This window comes from Myotis myotis, unplaced genomic scaffold (assembly GCF_014108235.1).
Source record: "Myotis myotis isolate mMyoMyo1 unplaced genomic scaffold, mMyoMyo1.p scaffold_m19_p_14, whole genome shotgun sequence".
In the NCBI taxonomy this organism is placed as follows: domain Eukaryota; kingdom Metazoa; phylum Chordata; class Mammalia; order Chiroptera; family Vespertilionidae; genus Myotis; species Myotis myotis.
This window is the reverse complement of record NW_023416318.1, coordinates 30,377,523-30,398,509: the sequence shown is the minus strand read 5'-3', so window position 1 is coordinate 30,398,509 and position 20,987 is coordinate 30,377,523. Positions and strand designations below refer to the sequence as shown.

At 52.6% G+C, this 20,987-nt stretch overlaps 1 protein-coding gene across 5 annotated transcripts in view; it reads left to right on the top strand.

Moving 5' to 3' along the window:
- TTC7A (tetratricopeptide repeat domain 7A) overlaps positions 1-20,987 on the top strand; it is a 106,574-nt gene that overhangs the window by 20,464 nt on the left and 65,123 nt on the right. For all 5 annotated transcript variants that reach the window (XM_036334654.1, XM_036334653.1, XM_036334657.1 and 2 more), the window contains 3 exons: positions 7,442-7,572; positions 9,134-9,249; positions 20,434-20,512. In XM_036334654.1, coding sequence (XP_036190547.1) covers positions 7,442-7,572; positions 9,134-9,249; positions 20,434-20,512 — 326 coding nt within the window. The remainder of the gene's footprint in view (positions 1-7,441; positions 7,573-9,133; positions 9,250-20,433; positions 20,513-20,987) is intronic.

The window sequence follows — 20,987 nt, the reverse complement described above, 5'->3', positions numbered from 1 at the left end:
CAGGGTGACACGCTGCCCTCTTTTCTGCCGGTCCAAGCCCCAAGGGGTGTTCCCAGCTTTGATGGACACGCGGGATGCTTCGGATCCTGTACCTTTGACATCTCAAACCTTTCCCTGTTCACCCCGAAAAGCCCCAGTGCCACCTCTCAGGGGCCTGTTCCGAGTTGCAAGGCATCCTTCCTCTCAAGCCTTCCTGTGCCGCTTCCATTTCTGGCACCAACTCAGTGTGGTAGGGATGTGGGGAATGACCCCCTGCCCTGAGTGTACTTTGGGGCTGGCTGTGGCCCCACAAATGAGGTGTAGGCCCCTTTGAAAACCAGTGTGCCCCGTGTTTCAGCCTAGCCAACCCCTCTCGCTCACAGCCCCGCATCAGGGAGGCCGCAGTCCATGCTCTGGGCAGGCTTGCCTGCTGGCTGGCCAATAAACGTTTGGCCTGGCTGTGGAGAAAAAATGGCCCCATTCGCACAAAATACTGCAGTGAGATGCTAAATGGTGAAGGTGCTGTGGAAAGTAAAAATGTAAAAAATACTAAGCAGCCATGAGAATTGTGACTTGCAAATTCTCTTCTCACCCCCACAAGATTTGTTGTTTCTGTTCTTTTAGTCAATACACCCCCGGCTATTCTGCTCTCACCTGGGGCTTTGTGGCTTATTAAAACTTTTAAAAAGAAAAGAAAGAGCACCAGGCGTCCCCTAGGGCAGAAGATGGTGACATAGTTGATTCTGGTTTTGTTTTTTTAGTCCTGGATTGGCAGGAATTAGCTGTTTATTTTGGTTTCCTTCTCAGAGGGGCGTGGGCTGTTAGCCTTGTGGGGAAGGAGGTCAACACTTTTGGTTCTGCAGCCCTGGCCCCAGGCTGCGGGCCATGGAGTAGGAGCCTGGCCTCCCGGATGGAGAGGCATGAGTGGCCACGGCTGGGGCATCTCGGAAGGAGGCGGGTGTGTGAACTGTGTGCACACCAAGCCTTCGTTGAGTGTCTTTCTGAGCTGCAGCATACAAAACAGGGCAACACGGCAGACAGGCTCCCAGGAGGGGACACCCTGGGGCTGGAGAGGGGAAGTCGGTGTGCTCGCCCCACACCTTCTGTTGGCAGCCTTTTCCTCATTGTGGAAGGCCACCCCGAAACGAGAGTAGTCGGTGGGGGTGTGGAGTGTGAGCAGGGCTTCAAGGGGTGCATTTGAGAAACCAGCTTCAACACTAGGGTAGACAGCTGTAACTAACTGAGCCGTCAGCTACACCTGGGCTGGCCAGCAGCCTGTGATTTGGAACCTAACTTGAGGGTAAGGAAAGACACCTGGAGTCTGGGCTGAGAGAACAGACAGAATTGAAGCCAGAGACCTGGATCTAGTCTGGACTCTGCCACTTCTAGCCGAGTGGTGGTGGGAGGAATCTCTTCGCCCTGAATTTGATTGTTTATGTGTCGTTCTAGGGAAGAGCTAACCCCTACCTGAGAGGTCATTGTGAGCATCACTTGGAAAGGTTTTCTGGCAGCATAAGTGCTGCTCGTTATAATGCCATCTACTCTCATTTTCACAGCGCCCTAGGAGGCAGGCATTGCTAATACGTAATCCCATTTTGTGTTTGGGGAAACTTGGATCTCTGTAAACATTTTGAGATATATTCTTCCATTGTTTTCCAGTATTTAATACTGGTTTATATGTGTGTGTTTTTAAACAAAAATAAGTTCATAAATCATACTTTTAATATATTTTTATTGATTTCAGAGAGGAAGGGAGAAAGATAGAAACATCGATGATGAGAATAATCGACCAGCTGCCTCCTGCACGCCCCCTACTGGGGGTTGAGCCTGCACCCTTGGGCATGTGCCCTGACCGGGAACCGAACCTGACCTCCTGGTTCATGGGTTGATGCTCAATCATTGAGCCACACCAGCCAGACATATTTTTATAGTTAATATTTTTATGAAACAGTTTCCAGTACACATTGACATCACTACTTAAAGTGGCTGTGTAGCAAGCCTTTCAGTGTAAGGATCTTTTGTAGTTTAGCAAACTTATCCCATTATTGATCCTGTAGGTTAAATCTCTTTTTTTTTTTGTCCGCCAATGGACACTTGGCTTGCTTCTACCTTTTGGCTGTTATGAATAATGCTGCTATGAATATGGGTGTGCAGATATCTCTTCTGGACCTTCCTTTCAGTTTTGGGGGGTTATAAATACCCAGAAGTGGAGTTGCCAAGTCATATGGTAATTCTATTTTTAATTTTTTTGAGGAACTGCCCTGCTGTTTTCCACAGCGGCCGAACCATTTTACATTCCCACGGTTGCCCACTTTTGTGTGTGATTTATGAGGGTTCTTCCTCACCTGGCCTTGAGGCTTCCTCCCTAAGGGCTGAAGCAGCGGCTTGCATTTCTTCCTCTCCCCACCCCTGTGGGTGCCCTCTGTGGGTGCCCTGTGCTGTTGGACCTGCTGGATAGGCGAGAGGGAGGGGTCCACCCATGTGGAAAGTTCCGTGGCAGAGGAAGCATTGTGCTCTCCACCTCTGCAGCCAGGCCCAGGGCCCCCAGGGTGGGGCTTCTTGGAAGGGCAGCTGTCTGGGATGTGATGAGTCATCCCAGGCCGAAGAGGCTGCCACCAGCCTGGGTGCCGAGCCCGGGGCTGTACCAGCATCAGCCTGCGTCCAAACCGAAAGTTAATGAAAGAAGCAAGCGCTTCTGTCAACCACGGCCCTCCCTTGGCTGGTAGAGCTGGTTGTTTTCACAGAAAGGCCCCTTTGCCAGTGGGAGTTGGAAGGTAGTGCCTGGCACTTCCGGCCCCGGCTCCTATCTGATTGACAAGCCTGCGTTACAACCCCCGGCGTCCTCCCAGGGCCTGGTGGTGCCGGAGCAGCCCATCTCCATCTGGATCTAGTGTTGGAGTCCGGCCACTTGGGCAGAAACGCTCAAAGGCGGAGAGCGAAGGGGAACCCACCAGCTGGAGTCCCCAGCAGGTTTTCTATCAGATGGTTGTGGGCAGGAAAATGGACCGTTTTAGAAGTCAAAGAGCAAATAGGAGGTAAAGAAGCCTCTTTGTATGGGCAGAACGGGTAACCCTGGTCGGGAAACACCATTGCCAGCTCCAGAAGCTTCTGTCCTGTGCATGTTGGAAATTATTTCCTAGAGACCACCTCAGGGACTGCACCCCTCTGCTTTCCATCCTTCACTTCCCCAGAACCACAGCTGCTTCCTTAGGAAAGGCGTGTATCCATTAATTTTGGGTAAATTATCATACAGAAAGGGGCACAAAGTGTATAATGTGATAAGTTGGACAAATGTAAATCCCTATGTAACCAACACCCCAATAAAGACGAAGGCTGTTTCCACCATCCCAGGACATTCCTCAACTTTTCCCAATTGGTCCCAGGCAGTGATTAGTTGATTTCTATTAATTAGCTTAATTTTTTTCCTTTGTTGAGTATTATTTAACTAAAATAATATAGCATGTACCTTTTGATCTGGCTCCTTCTGCACAATATAATTTCTGAGAAATTCGTCTATGTTGTATGTATACCAGGAGTTTGTCTTTTTGTGTATTTCTGAGTAGTATTCCATTGTAAAAACAATTTGTTTATGAATTCTGCAAGAACTAGTTTTGGAACGGAGAGGGAGAAACCCAGTGGGCTCTGTACTCGGCATGAGTGTGTGTGTTTGCTCATCTACGCTCCCATCCACTCACTCAGTGCCAGGCCTTGCTCTCACTGGGTGCCAAGATCAGTCAGAAATGGGCAGAGAGGATGGTGACCATGTAGGACAAAGGCTCACACAAGGAGATGCAGCTAAAACGTTCCTCTGGTTTGAGGTTGGGCGGCTGAAGAAGGTTTCCGAGAGGCGGTGGTTTTGCTGTGAGCATCCAAGGACAGTAGGATTTGGAATTCTCGGAGAATCGGGAGCAGAAGGAGACATGAAGCACAGGAGGCCCCCAGACAGATGTTACTAAGTTCACTGCTTTGCCACCCCTCAACTGCAGGCCTGGGACCGGCAGCCTGAACCTGCCAGGCCACTGGCATCGTCTATCTTAGTTCAGGGCCCAGAGTCGGGGCAGGAGGGGAGCCACCCAGCGGCACATCTGGGGCTGGGGGGCAGGGTGGCTGTGTTAAAACAGGGCCACGCTGCCTTCTGCAGTTGGTCTCCCAGGCTAGGTTTCGGGACAGCTTATATGTTTGCCCCACCTTCCTACTGGGCAGACAGGTCACATGACTGAGGAGCAGGGGCTGGGCCAGCATGGGCAGGGAGCAGTGGGGCCGCCTTCTGCCTTCTTTCTGCAGCTCCTCCACTACTCCCTCTATTTCTCCTCCCCCTTTAGTCCTCTCCAGTGAGGAGCTGAAATGGTTGTGAGTCTTTGGCAGGAAGCAGTTGACACTCAGGGACACAAGGAACTGAGTTTTTGTGTTGAGCAAGGGCCTTCACTTTCACCACTTCCCCCTAGACCAGGGGTGGGCAAACTTTTTGACTCAAGGGCCATAATGGGTTCTTAAACTGGACTCAGAAGAAGGAGCTGCGGCCGTGTTTCCCGACGTTGCCATGTTAACACTGCTGCTGGTGAAGGAGCGGAGGGGCGAGCAAGAGAACCCTCCGCTCTTTCGGCTCCGCGGGCCGGATAGAACAGCCGAACGGGCCGTAGTTTGCCCACAGCTGCCCTAGACCGAGCCACCCCAACCTTCAGACCTGCTCACACTCCAGCCAGGCAGAGGGCAAGGTCACTGGATCCATAGAGCTGGGATGTAGCCAAGAAAACAATAATAATTCCTCACCTTGTGTTGGCAGAGACTTTGTACTTTGTCAGACATGATCAGGCTTGCTGTTACTTCAGCCATCCAGTGCTTGCCAAGCACCTACTGTGCGCCAGGTTGTGGAAAGATGAATGTGATAAGGTCGATGCCTTTAAGGAGCCTACAGGCTGGCTGGGCAAATGTGTGAACAAATATGTGTAAGAAATGGTGGGGTATGTATAAAATACAGACCGAGATCCAAGAAGGGAATGGTTGGTTATACCAGGTATGTTGGGAGGGGCATCATAGAAGAGACTCAGTGGGGCAGAAGGAGAGAGGTAATTTGGGGTGGACGGGGGGTGGGTGCATTCTAGGCAGCAGGAGCAACTTGAGCAGGGTCAGCAGTTGGGTGCAGGAGGCTGGGTGTGGACATGGCAGTTACGGTGTATGAGACAGCTCAGGCTGCTATGACAGGTACCACAGGCTTATATGCCACAGACATTCACTTCTCACAGTTCTGGAGGCTAGAAGTCCGAGATCAATGCACCAGCATGGTCGGGTTGTGGTGAGAGCCCCCTTCCAGGTTGTAGGCTGCCAACTTTTGCTGTGTGCTCACGTGGTGGCAGGAGGGAGGGAGCTCTCTGGGGCCTCTTTTATAAGGGCTCTATCCCATTAATGAGGGGTTCACCCTCAGGACCCAATCACCTCCCAAAGACCCCACTCCCAATACCATCAACATATGGATTTGGGGGGACACAACACCCGATCTACAGCATATGTTGAGAGGCAAAGCTGGAGAGGTGGCATAGATGGATCTTGGAGGGCCTGGAAAGGAGTGTTAGGAGGTTGGACTTTAGTCTGTAGCAGTGGGTACTCCTGGAGAGCTGTAAGTAAACCATGTGCAGGATGGATTAGAGGGAGGCTGGAGGCAGGGAGGCCAGCTAGGAGGCTGATGTGGGCATCCTCTTGAGTGGTAGTTAGTAAGAGAAGGGAGGGTAGGGCATAGTTATCGGTTGGATGTGGAGGGTGGAGGCAGGAGAGAGTTGAGGATTCTGTTCTTATAGTTCCTTCGGTCAGTCCATCTTGAGCACCCAGTGCATGTCAAGTACTGTGTGGGGCACGAAGATGAGAGAGACTGGTTCTGCCCATTGGGAACCGGCAGTCTAGGACAGCCCCCTCCAGTCGGGTCTGTGCGAGTTGCAAGTGACAGAAACACAATTTAAACTGACTTAGACTCAAAAAGAGGTTGGGGGGAAAGGTGTATAAGTTTCAGGGGATAGAGCTTCAGGCAAGGTGCTCAAATAGTGTCTTTAAGAACCAGCTCTTTTCCATGATATCTCACCTTTACTCTGCGTAGGCACCATTGATTTTCTTTCATGACTAAGTTTATTCAATCTTTCCTGTCTTAAAAAAAAACAGATCCAGATGTAGTTGTTTTCCCTTACCCCGGTCACTTCTAGCAAGTACAACAGTGCTTTCCCTTCTTGGCTTCTTAGATTTTTTGTTTTGGGATTTGGGGGTTTTTGTTTTGCTTTGCTTTAGCACTCTGCTTTTATTTTAATTTTAAAAATGTTTAATTATGGTAAAGAACACATAACATAAAATTTACCATCGCCCTGGCCAGTGTGGCTCAGTTGGTTGGGTGTCATCTGGTGCACCAAAGGTCGAAGGTTCGATTCCCAGTCAGGGCACATGCCCTGGTTTCAGGCTCAATCCCCGGTAGGGGGCATGCAGGAGGCAGTTGATGGATGTTTTTCTCTCTCTCCCTCTCCCTCTCCCTTCCTCTCTCTCTAAAAATCAATAAACTAAAAACAACAACATACTAACCGTTGTCCAGTGTACATGCAGCGGGTGAACTGCATTCACGCTGTGCAGCTTCATGTGCAGGCAGGCTTTCCCGACATTTCCGGGCCAACCTCTCACCAGCTTACCAAGTCCAGTGGAAGGAGGGACTGGTTCTTTCTCGGTTCAGACTGGATCGTGTGCTCCTCCTTAGCCACTGACTGTGGCCCTGAGGGTGGGTCAGCCCGGCTGATATGCTGCCCTGGAGGTGGACGGGGTCATCACCCTTGAACCACGCAGGTTGAAACTGTGGGAGGGGTGCTCAAAGGGAAAGCGAGGTGTTGCTGTTGAAAGAATGGGAAGTGGAGGCACAACCAGCAGATGTGCATCCACTCTCGGCCCATAAGACCTGGGTGCAGATCACTTTGGCGAGGTAGAAACTGGTTCCACGGGAGAGGTGCATGTAAAAAGCTGTGTAGCTCGAGCATCGAGCATCTGCCGTGTGCCTGGGATGGTGGATGGCCCAAGAGAATCACGTTTGTCTGCAGGGAGCTCTCCGCTCCCCGGGGAGAAGAGCTGGCACAAGTTACCAGTCTACAGTGCAGGGTGCCTGGGGGTGTGGGGTGTTTTCTCCTCGCAGCCAGAAGGAGGATCGGGAATGGTTCCTGGAGAGATTGGTCTGGAGGCATAGGTAGGAGTAGGATGTGGGGGTGTCACAGTGTGGTTCCCCATGTGGGGCATGGGTACCTGCTGTCTGCCCACCGCTTGATCCCAGCTGCTGCTAATACCACCATTGCTTAGCCCCCTCTTCCCCTCCGCGGACCTCCGGCTCCCGCTGGCTGCTCCAGAGCCTAGGTCTCCTCGGTGGAGCCCACCCCGGGCCCCGTGGGAAGGACCTGGAGTCAGGGGGGCCTGAGCAGGGCAGGTTTGAGTTGCTCTCCTCCTCCCGCAGGCCTCTCCCTGGAACGCCTCCCCAACTCCATCGCTTCCCGCCACCGCATGACTGAGCGGGAGGAGGAAGTGATCACCTGCTTCGAGAGGGCCTCCTGGATCGCGCAGGTGTTCCTGCAGGAATTGGAGAAGGTGAGCTGGGAATTACAGCACCGGGTTCATGGCTGCCCTCTATTGAGAACCTACCTCTCAAATTAGAAAAATGTGCCCTGCACGCCTCCAAAGACACGCTTTTAGACACGCTTTTAGACAGCGGGTGCGATGGCAGAGTAGGTGAGGATTGGCATCCTGCAGGCATCTGCAGGAGGAGGTGGTTATGAGCTGAGAGTCTTCGAGCCCAGGAGACACTTGAATCTCACTCACCTCCTTGGGCAAATGTCAGCATGTCCACCCAGCACCTGTGCTTGTGATGGAGCTTTTTGGCAGAGTCCTCCTGGGGCTCAGTCTCAGCACTCCTGACATTTGGGGCCAGATAGTTCTTGGTTGTGTGGCTGCATTTTATAAAATGTGGAGCAGCATCTCTGGCCTATACCCACCGGATGCCAGCAGCCATTTTTAGTTGAGTCACCCGCCGCACCCCACCCCCCGCCCCGTTGAGAGGCACTGCCCCAGAGTCCCCCTCCTCGATTGGACTTCGGGAGGAAAGGAGCAGTGATCGAGGTGCTCAGCAGAGACAGGACCGGAGTGCGGTCCCTGGCAGAGGTCCTCGGGGAGACCCGAGGGGTCGAGTTGACCTCGTGAGGTTCGGTGGATCGCTGCTAGCCAGCAGCGTTTTAGGTGCTCTTCACATTTGAATGGCATGGGGTTTGGAGGAAAATTTCATGAAAAAGAAGAGTCTCTCATTCAGCCAGAAGCCTGGACTTTGGACTTTTGAAAGGAGATTAAGGTGATGAGCTGCAGTGGTGCTCAGACCTGGAATCAGTGCCTGGTGGCAGTGGGCAGCCTGGGCGCTGGTTACCTCGCGTTGAGGGAGGGCCAGCCAGAGAACCCTGTGCATTCTCAGAAACGCTGTGTTCCTCCGAAGACCCAGCCCCTGCCTCTGAGCAGCTGAGAACATCTCTTAAATCTACTTTGATTTCTGAAAAATAAGGCGGTTGGCTCGTCGATATTTTTCTTGGATCAGAGAAGGGAAATGGCATCCTGAAGGCAGGCCAATCGTGGTGGGGCTGGGGGCCTCTTACTGAGAGACTTAGAGCCCCGTTAATAAGGCCAGCTCAGTTAATAGCACAATTGTTCCTGGCTTTTCTGGAACCTGGGGGCCCTGCCCTTGGGCTCTTTTGATGTTCCGTGATTGTTTGACAGGGACAGTGTGGCGCCTGGCATATGGGAGGCACTCGGGTGTTTGTTGAATGAATGAATCAATAAGTAGTAGAGATAGCCTGGAATTGGTAGCTGGCCACACCTGAGTTTGAGTCGGGCGCATGCCAGCTTTGTGACTTTCGGCGCTTTCTGAGCCTCAGTTACCTCCTCTGTAAAATGCAGACAAAGCCAGCTTTGTAGGGCTGTCATGGCATCCGGCATCTGGGTGGGGAGAGAGTGCTATAGACGTATTGTAAACAAAAGCAAGTTGGGTTGGATTTGGTCTGAGTACTGCACCATGTTCCCATGGGGTGGCTGGGGACTCGGGGTGGTCACGGGGCCGGCTGTGCCTCAAAACTCAGGGACAGTGGCTTTCTCTCTGTTCCCTTCCCAGGTCACTAACAACAACACATCGCGGCACCTGAAAGGCTCCCACCCCGTTGACTATGAGCTCACCTACTTCCTGGAAGCTGCCCTGCAGAGCGCTTACGTGACAAACCTGAAGAAGGGGTAGGTCGCCGGCCGCCAAGTGGGACGCAGAAGTTTCTCTCTGCCGGCCGTGGCGTTTAGTCTGGCCTCCCTCTTCTCTGTGTGTGTGCTCTGGAGGGATCCGTGGGCTGCTTGCTCACATTTGTCACATCAAGCTGTTCAGAGTGGGGAAGGGCCAAGATTCAGGAGCAATAAAGCCTGCACATGCTTCGGGGAGAGCCGGACCTGTGAAGGGAGAGAGTGAGGGGCCGTGCGCTGGGCAGCGGGTGTCCGTCTGTATCGTTCACTGGCACCTCAGGTGTTGGGTAGAGTCATTTTGCTTCCTTGAACCTCAGTCTCCCCCAAAATGAAACAGGGAAGTTGGTTCCTGCTCGTCCCAGCTTTCAAGGGGCAGTGAGATGTGAGGGGGCGTGTGGTGAACAGAAAGGACTGGCATGGTTTTGGGGATGCTGCCGTCTGCCGATGAGGTGGCAGAAGGGGTGGTTCTGCGTTGCCTGGAGGGCCCTGGGAATGTTCGCCTGCCTCAGCCCCAGAGCATGGTGCCCCTGCCCTCCTCAGCCTTTGTGCCCTCCTTGCGTGAAGAGCGCGGTGGGTGCTTCCCGGGGTGGGCTGGGACCGTGGTGTGGTGCCAGGCCCAGAGGGTGCTTCACGGGGTGTGCTGGGTGGTGATGAGGGAGGGAGGAGCTATAGAGTCAGGAGGACATGCTGCAGGCAACTGTGGCTCTTTGGGGCTCTGCAGGGGTCAGCCTGCCTGCGGGAATGCCAGCACCAGCCAGAGACTCACAGGTGGGGGCTGAGGCAGAGCTCCTGCACAGCCCTACAGCAGAGACTGTGTGCCCCATCCGCTCCCCCCACTCCGTGCATCATGACTCCCCTCCGCAGACGCTGGCCTGGGCTGTGAGGACCCAGGGCCAGCACCACGGAGCTCTCTCTGCTCTGACTGGCTGGAGCCCTTGGAAGCCCCTATATTTTTTTTTTTTTGGTATGTTTTATTTCCTTTGTTTTATTTTGTATGTTTTATTTCACTTTGTTCATTTTTTTAATTTAACTTTTTTTGAATAGGCGGTTCTTATGATACCATGCTTGAACTTTATACCTTCTGCTTTTCTTTCTTTTTTTCTTTTTCTTTTTTTTCTTTTTTTAAATTTCTCAAGTGCTAAGGGAGTCAGTGGTGTCCCCATGTACACCAGGGGGCCCAGAGAGCAGTGGCAGCCCAAGGGTGCCCGAGGTGGGTCTGGAGGGCATCGCAGGGACACCGGGGAACACACTGGCTCTGCTCCAGCTCCACCTTCTGCTTTTTTGGTCCTTTTTTCGTTGCTGAGCTTCGGTTTCAGAGAGACGGTGGCCCAGAGGCCTGGTTCCTGTTTTTGCTGCCCAGGTGGCTGGGCCTGGCTGCCCCCCTCTAGCTGGAGACTGCATTGCCCCTCCCCCGGGGGCTCTCTAGTCAGCAGTGGCAGCTCAGGGACGAATGGGGGACAAGAAGAGATGCCACCCTCAGCCCCTATCTGCAGAGATTTGGGAGAAGGGGCTGCTGAACCTCTGCAACCTGTTTTTGCAAATAAAGCTTTATTGGAACATAGCCACACCCATTGTTTACATACTTTCTCACCCACAGAGCGGAGCATTTGAGATTGAAACCCTGTAATGCAAAGCCTGAAATATTTACTCTCTGGCCCTGTATAGAAGAGTCTGCAGAGCGATGCCTGCTCTGCGTTTAGGAAGCCCTCGCTCCCGGGGCCTCTTATCGAAGAGGTGCCCTTCTGCCTGGGAGCCCCGTAGAGTCAATTTTGTGGGAGGGGACAGATCTGATTTCAGTGGTCTGTCCCCTTTGTTCATTCATTCATTCATTCAACAACTATTCATTACACTGATACATGGCACTTATTAAGTGCCGGATTTGTTCCAGGTGCTTAAGTGCTTTGCTTGCATGTATATTTAATTCTCCCAGCAGTCCCCTGAGGTAGGTGCTGTTATTAGCATCCCCGTTTTACAGGTGGGAAGCCGAGGCACAGAGAACATAAATGACGGTCGTGTGTGGAGCCAGGATTATGTATGCAGTTCCCGTCTGACACTCTTAACCACTAGGCTACCCTGTCTTCAGCAGAAGCCCTGGGGTTAAAGACCCTGCTGCTCACAGCCTAGCATTTGTTCCCCTGAGTGTGCTCACGCTTGGTAGGTGTGCTCCCAGCTTCTGGTTCAAAGAGTTTGGTGGGCGCCCTCACCATCTAGAGGACTTCAGGACAGGACCTGGGCGATGGAAGTCAGCGATGTCCCTGAGCGAGTTCCTCTGTACCCTCCATCATTCCTCCAGCTCTGCTTCCTCCCCTCTAACAGGGAGCTTCTGTGTGGGGGTCCCAGAAGAGGGAGGGAATGAAAAGATACCTTGAGCACCGAGGCATTACCGTTAACTCCCTCTCTGCTGAGGTCCACCCCCCTCAGGGCTGCCTGCTTCCCTTCCCCACATTGCGTTTTCTGCAGGTGTGATGAGGTTAAGGTGAACGTCAGGGTGGCCAGGAGGGAAGCGGGGAGAAGACCAGCAAGTTCCAAGCACCTTCTGTGTGCCAGGCAGACCACGTGATCTGCACAAGGTCGTGTGACCCTACTTCACTTGCGAGGGGACAAAGGCTCAAAGAGGTTGGGTCGCTTGCCTGACCTCACTCACTGGGATTTTAACTTCAATCTGAGTGGCCTGGAAAGCCATGCCCTTTCCAGTTTGGTGTGAGGAGGGGCAGCCTGGGCAGCCTATGGGGGGTGGGGGAGGACGGGAGGACCTGATGAGGGTTCCAGTGTCTGGGCTGATTCTTGGTATGCTGTCCAGGACTCTCTGCCTCTCAGGCCCCGAGTCTCCATTCCCCGAGGCGGTGGCTCCTCTTCCTTTAGCTGGTCCCACACCCTCTTCGGCGTGACCCGTTTCCTCCCCCTGCTGTGTGTGCCTGTGTGCGTGCACGTGTGCATGTGTGTGTTGCCAGCAGTGGGCAGAGGCATTAACCAGCCATCACCTTCCAGGAAATCCCAAGTAATTTCAATTACTTTTTTCTGTTCCTGTCACTCTACTCCCCTCAAACTCTTTCCTCCTGAAGCACAAACTAAGTCCTTAGAATCAGGATGCTGACTCCTCCCGCCTCCCCTCCCATCCTCTGGCGCCTCCCTAATAAAGAGGAATGGAAATTGACTCATCATTTCTTTCCAAGCGAACAGCCCAAACTGTTGGTTTCCTGGGGCCACATCCCACTCAGAGGCAGCCCAGGGTGTGACAGATATCTAAAGCAGAGGTCCCAGCCCTGTGCCCAGCTGGGCTTTCATCATTTCTTCACACCTTTCTTCTCAATAGTAGCTAATACTTGTTCAGTACTTACTGCCTGCCAGGCAGCGTGCCGTGAAGTGGCACTAATAAATCCCCTTTTTGCTGAAGAAAGGAGGTGAAGCCACAGGGCCAGCAGGTGGTGTTGCCGGCAGATCTGGTGCTGGCCTGGGTCTGTGGAGGCCTGCCCTTTGTGTGTGAGGCGCATCCCTGGCCTCCACCTGCTAGACACCAGTACCTGCCCCACCCCAAAGTGTAACAACCAAAATGTCTCCAGACATTGACAGATGTCCTGGGGTGGAGGTGGGGGGACAAAGTCACCCCCGGTTGAGAACCAGTGTCTTAACCTAAGGTGTGAGAAGCGGAAGGTCGGGGGAGATGGGACCCAGACACCCACACTGAGTCTTCTCCTCCAGGGCAGCTCTGGAAAGTCCTTTAAAGGGCTCCAGGCCAGTGTGGCTCCATGCTTGAGCATCGACCTATGAACCAGGAGGTCAGGGTTCAATTCCCAGTCAGGGCACATGCCCGGGTTGTGGGCTCTATCCTCAGTGTGGGGCATGCAGGAGGCAGCCAATCAATGATCCTCTCATTATTGATGTTTCTATCTCTCTCTCCCTCTGAAATCAATAAAAAATATATTTAAAAAAAACAAAACACGCCGAAACTGGTTTGGCTCAGTGGATAGATCGTCGGCCTGCGGACTGAAAGGTCCCAGGTTCGATTCCGGTCAAGGGCATGTACCTGGGTTGCGGGCACATCCCCAGTAGGAGATGTGCAAGAGGCAGCTGATGGATGTTTCTCTCTCATCGATGTTCCTAACTCTCTATCTCTCTCCCTTCCTCTCTGTAAAAAATCAATAAAATATATTTTAAAAAAAACACACGCACATACTTTTTAAAAATATATATATTTTTTTTATTGATTTTTTTACAGAGAGGAAGGGAGAGGGATAGAGAGTTAGAAACATCGATCAGCTGCCTCCTGCACACTCCCTACTGGGGATGTGCCCGCAACTAAGGTACATGCCTTTGACTGGAATCGAACCTGGGACCCTTGAGTCCGCAGGCCGACGCTCTATCCACTGAGCCAAACTGGTTAGGGCCACACACACTTTGTTTAAAAAAAAAAAAAAATGCGGGGGGGTGGGGATGTTCCAGGCCATTTCCTGCTGGTTATATTCACCCCCACTTGCTGGACTCTTGGTGGGGGAAGGGGCATCCAGAGGGGTCACGACCCAGTAGGGGGGATGGGGCTAAGGTAAGAAAGCCCAGAGAAGAGCCCACGGTGTGCCAGGCACCCCGCCTGACTTGGGATTGGAGCCGGGAACAGGACGAGGTCCCGTCCTATGGAGCTCACATCCCAGTGGGAGTCAACAGCGAAGGAGCCAGAAGTAGTCGCCAGACCACGCTGTGTGCTAGGGAGGAAAAGGCAGGGAGGTGGGAGTGCTGCTGGGTAGGGTGGACTCCCAGGATGCAGGTGAGCATTCCCAGGGCCCGGTGGAGTGGAGCCAGGAACCAGGAGCTGTGTGGGTGCTAGAAGAGGTTCCTTAGGGCCTAAGGAACAGTAGAGATGGTGGGACCTGCTTCTGGGTGGGCATCTGAGAGCCAGTGCTCATTCCCACCTGGGCCTGGGGCGAACCCAGCCCCCAGAGGGCCTGGGGCAGAGCCCCTGCCGAGAATTGAGTGCTCTGCCCCCCCACTTCCCCCCTCCCCAGACCAGATGGCCACAGCAGCGCCTGCTCCCAGGATCCAGCCCTGTCCCTCCCTCTGGGATTTGACATAACTTAAAGGGTGTGGTGTTCTCCACTGTGCAGAGGGGGTGACGTCTGCTTGAGCTGCAGACAGCACTTCTTTTATTCTGAGCTTCAGTGAAGCCCGGGCCTCCCTCAGGCTGCCCGGTTACTCATTCAGTGTGTCTGAGGGACATTAATTTTTTCCAGGGGTCTTGCCCTATTGATCCAGCAGTTAATTCCCCCAGATGACTCCTGCCCCTCCTCTGGCTGGTGACACAGAGCCTAATGACCTGGGACTGTAAGTGCTGGCGTGAAAGGACAGTCAAGAATTGGGAGGCCCCAGTCTGAGATGCCTGGCATTCGACTCCCCTCGTGGCCACCAGAGGGCAGCCGTGGACTCTGGTTGGAGCCTCGCCCCAGGCAGTTCTGAGAATGCCAGCTGCCAGGAGGGGGCATCTTTTTGGCATGTTCTTGGGAGGAGCGGGGGAGGGGGGGGAATAGTGGTAGCTGGGCCCAGGGCCCTGGCAGCAGGGGAGGCCTGGTTTTCCTTTGCAGGAAGTAGCTCCAGGGGGTGAGGCAGCAGGGGAGCTGGGACAATACAATGCCCTGGAAGCTGACTGTCCCTCCCTGGCCTTGACCACAGGGACCAGGTCTCTGGGCATCTCCCAAGAATAAGAACGTGAGCCCAGTTAGCTCTTCTCCAAGTGAGCAAGGGGCCATTTCTCTCGGGGGGCGGGGGGGGGGGTGTCTTTTTTCTTCCTTCTGCCTAGCCCTGCAGAGCCCACTCTGGGCTCAGGGCTGGGAGTGAGCTTCGGCCCTGTGTGTTCAACCAGGGGGGCTATGTCTTGTGTGTGTTCTTTAAAAAAAAATTTTCTTTAATTACTAAAGCCACATGTGCTCATTATACCAGAACCAAACAATAGAGAAGGGAGTGTGTGTTTTCTAAGGGAGTTCCCAGGAGCTTGGCAGGTTGTTCAGCCTTATGAAAGCACTCGCTGCATACACACGCACACAAACACACACACACATGCACGCTTCACCTTGGCAACTAGGTGCTGAGTTGAGAAGCAGCTAAGGCAGTTAGGGCTGCAGATGGTTATGAGGAGACACCTTAGAAAGCCCAGCCTGCTTTTGGTGACCCTGTGGGGGTTGTGTTCAATCAGCATCGTTTTGTCTTACTCTCAGCAGCCAGCCACGCAGTATCTGCAGTGCTGGGGGAGGGCAGGAGCATATCACTCGAAGGGGGGATCACTCCAGAGCGAAGCCCAGGAGAACCTCTGGGTGGTCTGTGTCACATTGGGGGGCACAGGGAGACCTGAGTCCTGCTGGGGAGCACACGCTCTCCAGCCTCTGAATGCACAGCCTGCTTGTTGTCAGCACCCTGCCCCTCCCCCACCCCTCGCCTGGACCTCCTCAGTGCCCCTCAAGGAGTGTCACAGCCTCTTTCTGGGGCTGGGGGTGAAGAGCAGAGCTTTCGTTTTTTAAAACTGATGGTGTGGGTGGGTCCATGGCCGGAGTGAACGGCTTGATAACCTTTGAACTTCACCTGACCTTGCCTCCAGACTCAGCCCTCCTGCTGTTGGGACCTGCCAGCTAGCTGTGCTCATCTGAGTCTTTGATCAGAAACCTCTCATACACAGTTTGTAGTGCCAGCCCCGAGAGGGGACTTCTGGCCGGGGTCGTATGCACTAGTGTCTGAATAGGTTCCATTCAGCCATAAATTCCAGGCACTTTTTTATTCTCTGTTTCAAATCAAACTAACTCCCCCCACACCCCCCCACACACACACCCCCAAAATGTTTGTGTGGCTCACCTACTGTGTACAAAACAGTTTGCTAAGCTCTGACTACATCAAGAGGGGCTAGTTTATAACAGGCTGAGCTCCTTCCGTGCAGGGTGCCAGTGCGATGCTCAGGCACCTCTAAGTTCATCCCCCCGGTGTCCGTTAGGTGCCTGTGGAGAACAGGTCTGATGGCCAGGCACTTGGGATGCAGCAGGCGTTGGAAACATTTAGCTAGTTGAGTCCTGTGAGTCCTGGAGTTCTAATGGCCGGAAAGGAAAGGAAAGGTGTCTTTCTCGGGGTCTTTTTAGTTCAAAGGCAGTAAAAGCTGAACCTCGTGGTGCCCGTGGGAAGCCTGCCTCTCCCCTTGGGTAAGTGATAGCCTGGAAAGGCAGGTATCTTCCAGGCTTTCACGTTCCTATTGGGAAATGGGAGTTATTTATTCCACATTGCCTTCCCGAGTGCCTTCCGTGTGCCAAGCCCCGTGCTGGTCCTGGGATAACAAAGTCTGCCTCAGACACCTTATAAAAGCTGTGAAAACTGAAGGAGATGAAGCACTTTGAAAAATCCGCACTGCTGCCTGCTGCGGACAGGGGACCCGAGACGCGTGCAGCCTCCTGCAGGGCCCACTGGAGGCCTCCCTGAGCTGTTGCCTTGACCTCTCTCCGCCTTCACAAGTCCTCTTGCTTTCTGCTCCCGGCCAGCCGGGCTTTCCTGGAGTTGGAATCAGTGGCTTCCTGGCTTCTCCACGTGCAGCCTGATCCTGGGCCAGGGTTTGTTTGAGACCCTGTTTGGATATTGTGAAAAGTGGCAGCTTTGCTCAGAAAGGTCAGCGTGAGAGACAGAACAAAGAGATCTTTGAAGCTGGTCTCTCTCGAGGCTCGGAAAAGCCCCAGCTCTACCTGGTGTGGGCAGCCTGAGACTTTGGGGCAGATTGCTCAGGCTGGTGGGACAAACCCCCTCTGGGTTCTCGTTTCCTGGAGGGGTGAGCTGAGGGGCACCTCAACAGGTCAGCGCCAGCTAGGAGCCCGAATCTTTTCCTGTGCAGTCCTGGCCGCTGGAACCCATGTGTTGGGTTTTCTCTACATGCATTTAATAAAATTTGGGCTTTCCCCAAAAGATGCCTGAGGGTGATTATTCCTTAGCTAAAGAATTCCTGGGAATTTATTTTGATACCAAAAGCCCTTACAGATTTGAGAATGGTAAAAATACACAATTTTTTGAACATAGGATCTTGTTAAAATGTAAAAGGAGTTCTAACTCCTTGCCTGTGTGTGTGTTGGGGACTCTGAGAGCCTGCACTTCTCTCAAGCCCCCAGGTGAGGCCCGTGTCCCCCGAGAGCCTGGGAGCACCCTTCAGTGCTGATGATGTGGGGACCAAAGGCAGAAAGAGGACAGTCCTTGCGCTAGAGTGGAAAGAAGGGGCCACAGTCCCTCTTGGCTCTGGCCTCCTGGTCGCAGCCTGGGCCAGGCTGCCAGGGAGGAGGCTGGCAGGTGGCCCACAGAGTGGAAAATCACCCACAGGTCCCAGGATCCAGCCCCACAGCCAATGGCCATTTGGCCCAGCTGCCAGGACAGAATTCTCCGGCAGACTTGCCAGCCAGCCATTTCCTCTCTCCGGGAGCTCGTGCAGTCTGTCTGTTTCCTCTCCCCTGGTGGTGGCCTGCTGTCCAGCGCGGGGGTCGTGGTCTCAGTGGCATCGAAGGGCTATCTGCCAATTTTTCCTATTGAACTCATGGGGGCTCCCAGCCTGTCTCTGGTGTGACCAGGGAATCCTGTTCTTATGTCCCCTGGGCGGCGGGGGTGGGGGGGTGGTGGGGAAGGGGGGTTGGTGGAGTAAGATGGACACAAAGCTAGAGGATCTCCTCAGGCACTTGCTTCCTCCCCCAGTTACTATTAGCTCCTGAGCATCCATGCAAAATAATGTGGCAAATTATGTTATAAGTAATATGGTCTTTAGGACCCAAATTAGAAGGAGAAAGGAAAATAACTAATATTTAGTGATCCTCTACCACATGCTTGGGTATGCTTGGGGCTTTTCATATGTTCATCTTACTGACAGCAAATGAGGAATCTTCCCCCCAGAGATGGAGGGACTAGGACTCAATGCCTTCCTTCCCAAGATTTAGGATCTGGCTGCAAAGCTGGGGTTTCCACAACTGGTTGTGTCTCTGGAACCTGGCTTCTTGGCATAGGAGAATGGGAAGACACTGGGGGGTCATCTAAACCAGTGGTTCTCAAATCTCAGTGTCCATCGGAACCCTCTGGAGATCTGATAAAACCCAAATTGCTGGGCTGGAGTGGGGGATCTCAGAATTTGTTTTTCTAGGATGCTGCTGCTGCTGGTTCAGGGACCACACTTTGAGAACCTATGGTCTAAACTGTGGTTTCTCAAAATATGGGCTGAATAGCTCTAGCAATACACAAGGTGGTTTTAGAAACCACCAACTTTTAAAAAGTACTTCTGTATTTAATATCTGTTAGCAAAAAAAAATAACTAGCACACCAAATCCTTGATTTCGAGTATTTTTTATTTAGGTAAGATAACTACTGAAATAAAAAGAAGATATAAAGAAAAGTATTACATGAATAATAACTCTGATGGTATGCAGCTAGTGGCAAAAATTGTAAATGTAGTATACAAGTAACAAGTCTGGGAGATGCTGATCCAAACTGAAGGGCTGACTTTATAGAGGAGACCATGCACGGCCCACAGAGGCGAGCCTGCCTCCCTGAGCCTCTTGGCCATCAGTAGTAGCGTCCATACTTGAACTGTTTCTAAGGACGCTATGGTGCCCTGTCCTGCCTGCCCCTCACAGTTAGTTCTTCAGAAGCTCTGGGAAGGTCATTGTGACTCTGATTCCATCCCACAGGTCTTAGCCTCTATTCTCAGCTTTACAGACAAGGGTCTGTGTTTATAATGTTGGTAGTTTGCATGTTTGGAACTTGTTTGTGTGAAAACAGAAGCAGGGACTTGATCTACAAATCTGTCCTTTTATGGCTCCAGGCCCCGAAGCACCCAGGAATCTGTTCCGTGTATGAAGGTTGCAGGAGGGACTCGTGTGACTTTCCTGGCTGCCCCCTTTGGCTTTTTCACCCTCTGTGATCTTGCTTTTCTGTTTTCTGGCCCATCAGCCTCTGCTTTCGCTTAAGTGCTATGATCCAGGGAACTCTTAGAATAAATGAGAAGAATATCCTCAGATGTTGGCTGAGCACATGCTATGCACCAGGGGCTGTGCTGGGGCTGAGCTTCAGGAGCACGGCAGGAGTCCTCAGGGCACGGGAGGTCAGCCCATAAACAGAAAATGACCAAAAATGTCGTGCTTGCTTCAGAAGAGGAATTAACAGGGTGCAAGAGTGACACAGCGTGGTGAGGGACCTGGGAAGGCTGCAAGAAGGAAGTGATATTGGAAAGAGTTTTTAAAGGATAAATACTGGAAAGGCTGTTTAAGGCAGTGTGAGGAGACATGATGCAGGGAGCCGTGGTCGGTCATTCAGAAAGGACTTGAGTGGTGGGAGATGAGATGCAAGAGGGCAAGGGGCAGACTCAACAGCTGAAGACCTGTAAGCACTGAGGGGCCAACCAAGGGGCCAACCTGGGGCCAACAAGATACTCTTGCATGTTGGGTAGACCCTTTGAGGGACAGTGGAAATAGTTGTTCAAACTGCAGGCCACACCCATTGGTGGGTTGCAAGATCTATTTAGTGGGCCTCAGCCGACATTACTTAAAAAGGGGAATAAGGGAGACATAAAATAGAAATATCAGAGTGGATTGCATGTAGTAGAGGCAGATGATATCAAGACACTTGCCTCAGTTGAATGTAAGGAAAGTGTATATATATCCTGGTTGCAATGTCAAATGTATTTTTTACTATGGGTCACACTTCTAAATGCTTAGAAGTTATTTCACGGCACAGAGGGCTGACTGGAAGGGGTGAGGCTGGCCAGGGTGGTTATGTGGGCCTGGGGTGATGCAAGCCAATCTGGGCCCTGTAGCAGGGACTGAAAGGTGAGGGTGGGTTCCAGTGTTGGCCCGATGTGGAGAGTAAAGATAGAGGATTTGAAACCAACTCAAGTCAGAAAGTTTGACACCAGCCCAAAGCTCTTGGGCCAAAATAACATCTTGTTTGAAACACTTGATCTTGGTCCCCTTCTGGTGGCAAACTGCAGGCCTGAGTTTCAGGGGATCTGGAGCGAAGGATCCCCCTGTTCTTTAATGGGTGATGTCCTGGCCATCTGGGGTGCTAGTGTTACAACTCTGACCGTCCATTCCAGTTATTGAGGGTTTTCAAACAGAATTCAGGCAGGCTCCTCGTGTCTGCAGGTTTGATGAGGATGTCTTTGGGGGAACTAGGCTGGTTCTGACCCTGGCTGTGCTGTCTTCCCACTAGGAACATCGTGAAAGGCATGAGAGAGCTCCGGGAGGTCCTACGGACTGTGGAGACCAAAGCAACTCAGAACTTCAAAGTGGTAACATGGAGGGGACCCCAGGGCTGGGTGCTGGGTGCTGGGTGTAGCTGGTTTACTCGGGGGTCAAGTTCAGTGGGAGACGGCAGAAGTCCTGGCAGGCATCAGGGATGGCCATGTGTCACATGCATACTTCTCTCCCAGCGTGCTCATGGCACACATTGTCAGTCAGTCACAGCACTTTCCCACGAAGCCAGGAAGCACCCGCAGCAGCCTTCTCATCACACTGCAGATAGCCCCAAGCCTTGGGTCAGAGTTGAAGCCTGCTGGCACCATACCCTCGCAAGGTGGTGGACTAATTCTTAGGGATCTTTGCTCTTAGTAAATAACCTTGACTCTGCTTTGCTGCTCCAATTCAGGCCTGCCTTCTGAGGCTTTCATTCACCCCATATCAGAGCCAGAGCAGCTATTCATTGTAGAATTTTTGCTCAAATATCAGAAAGGCATTTGGTAGAAAGAGCTAGCTGACTGTGCTATG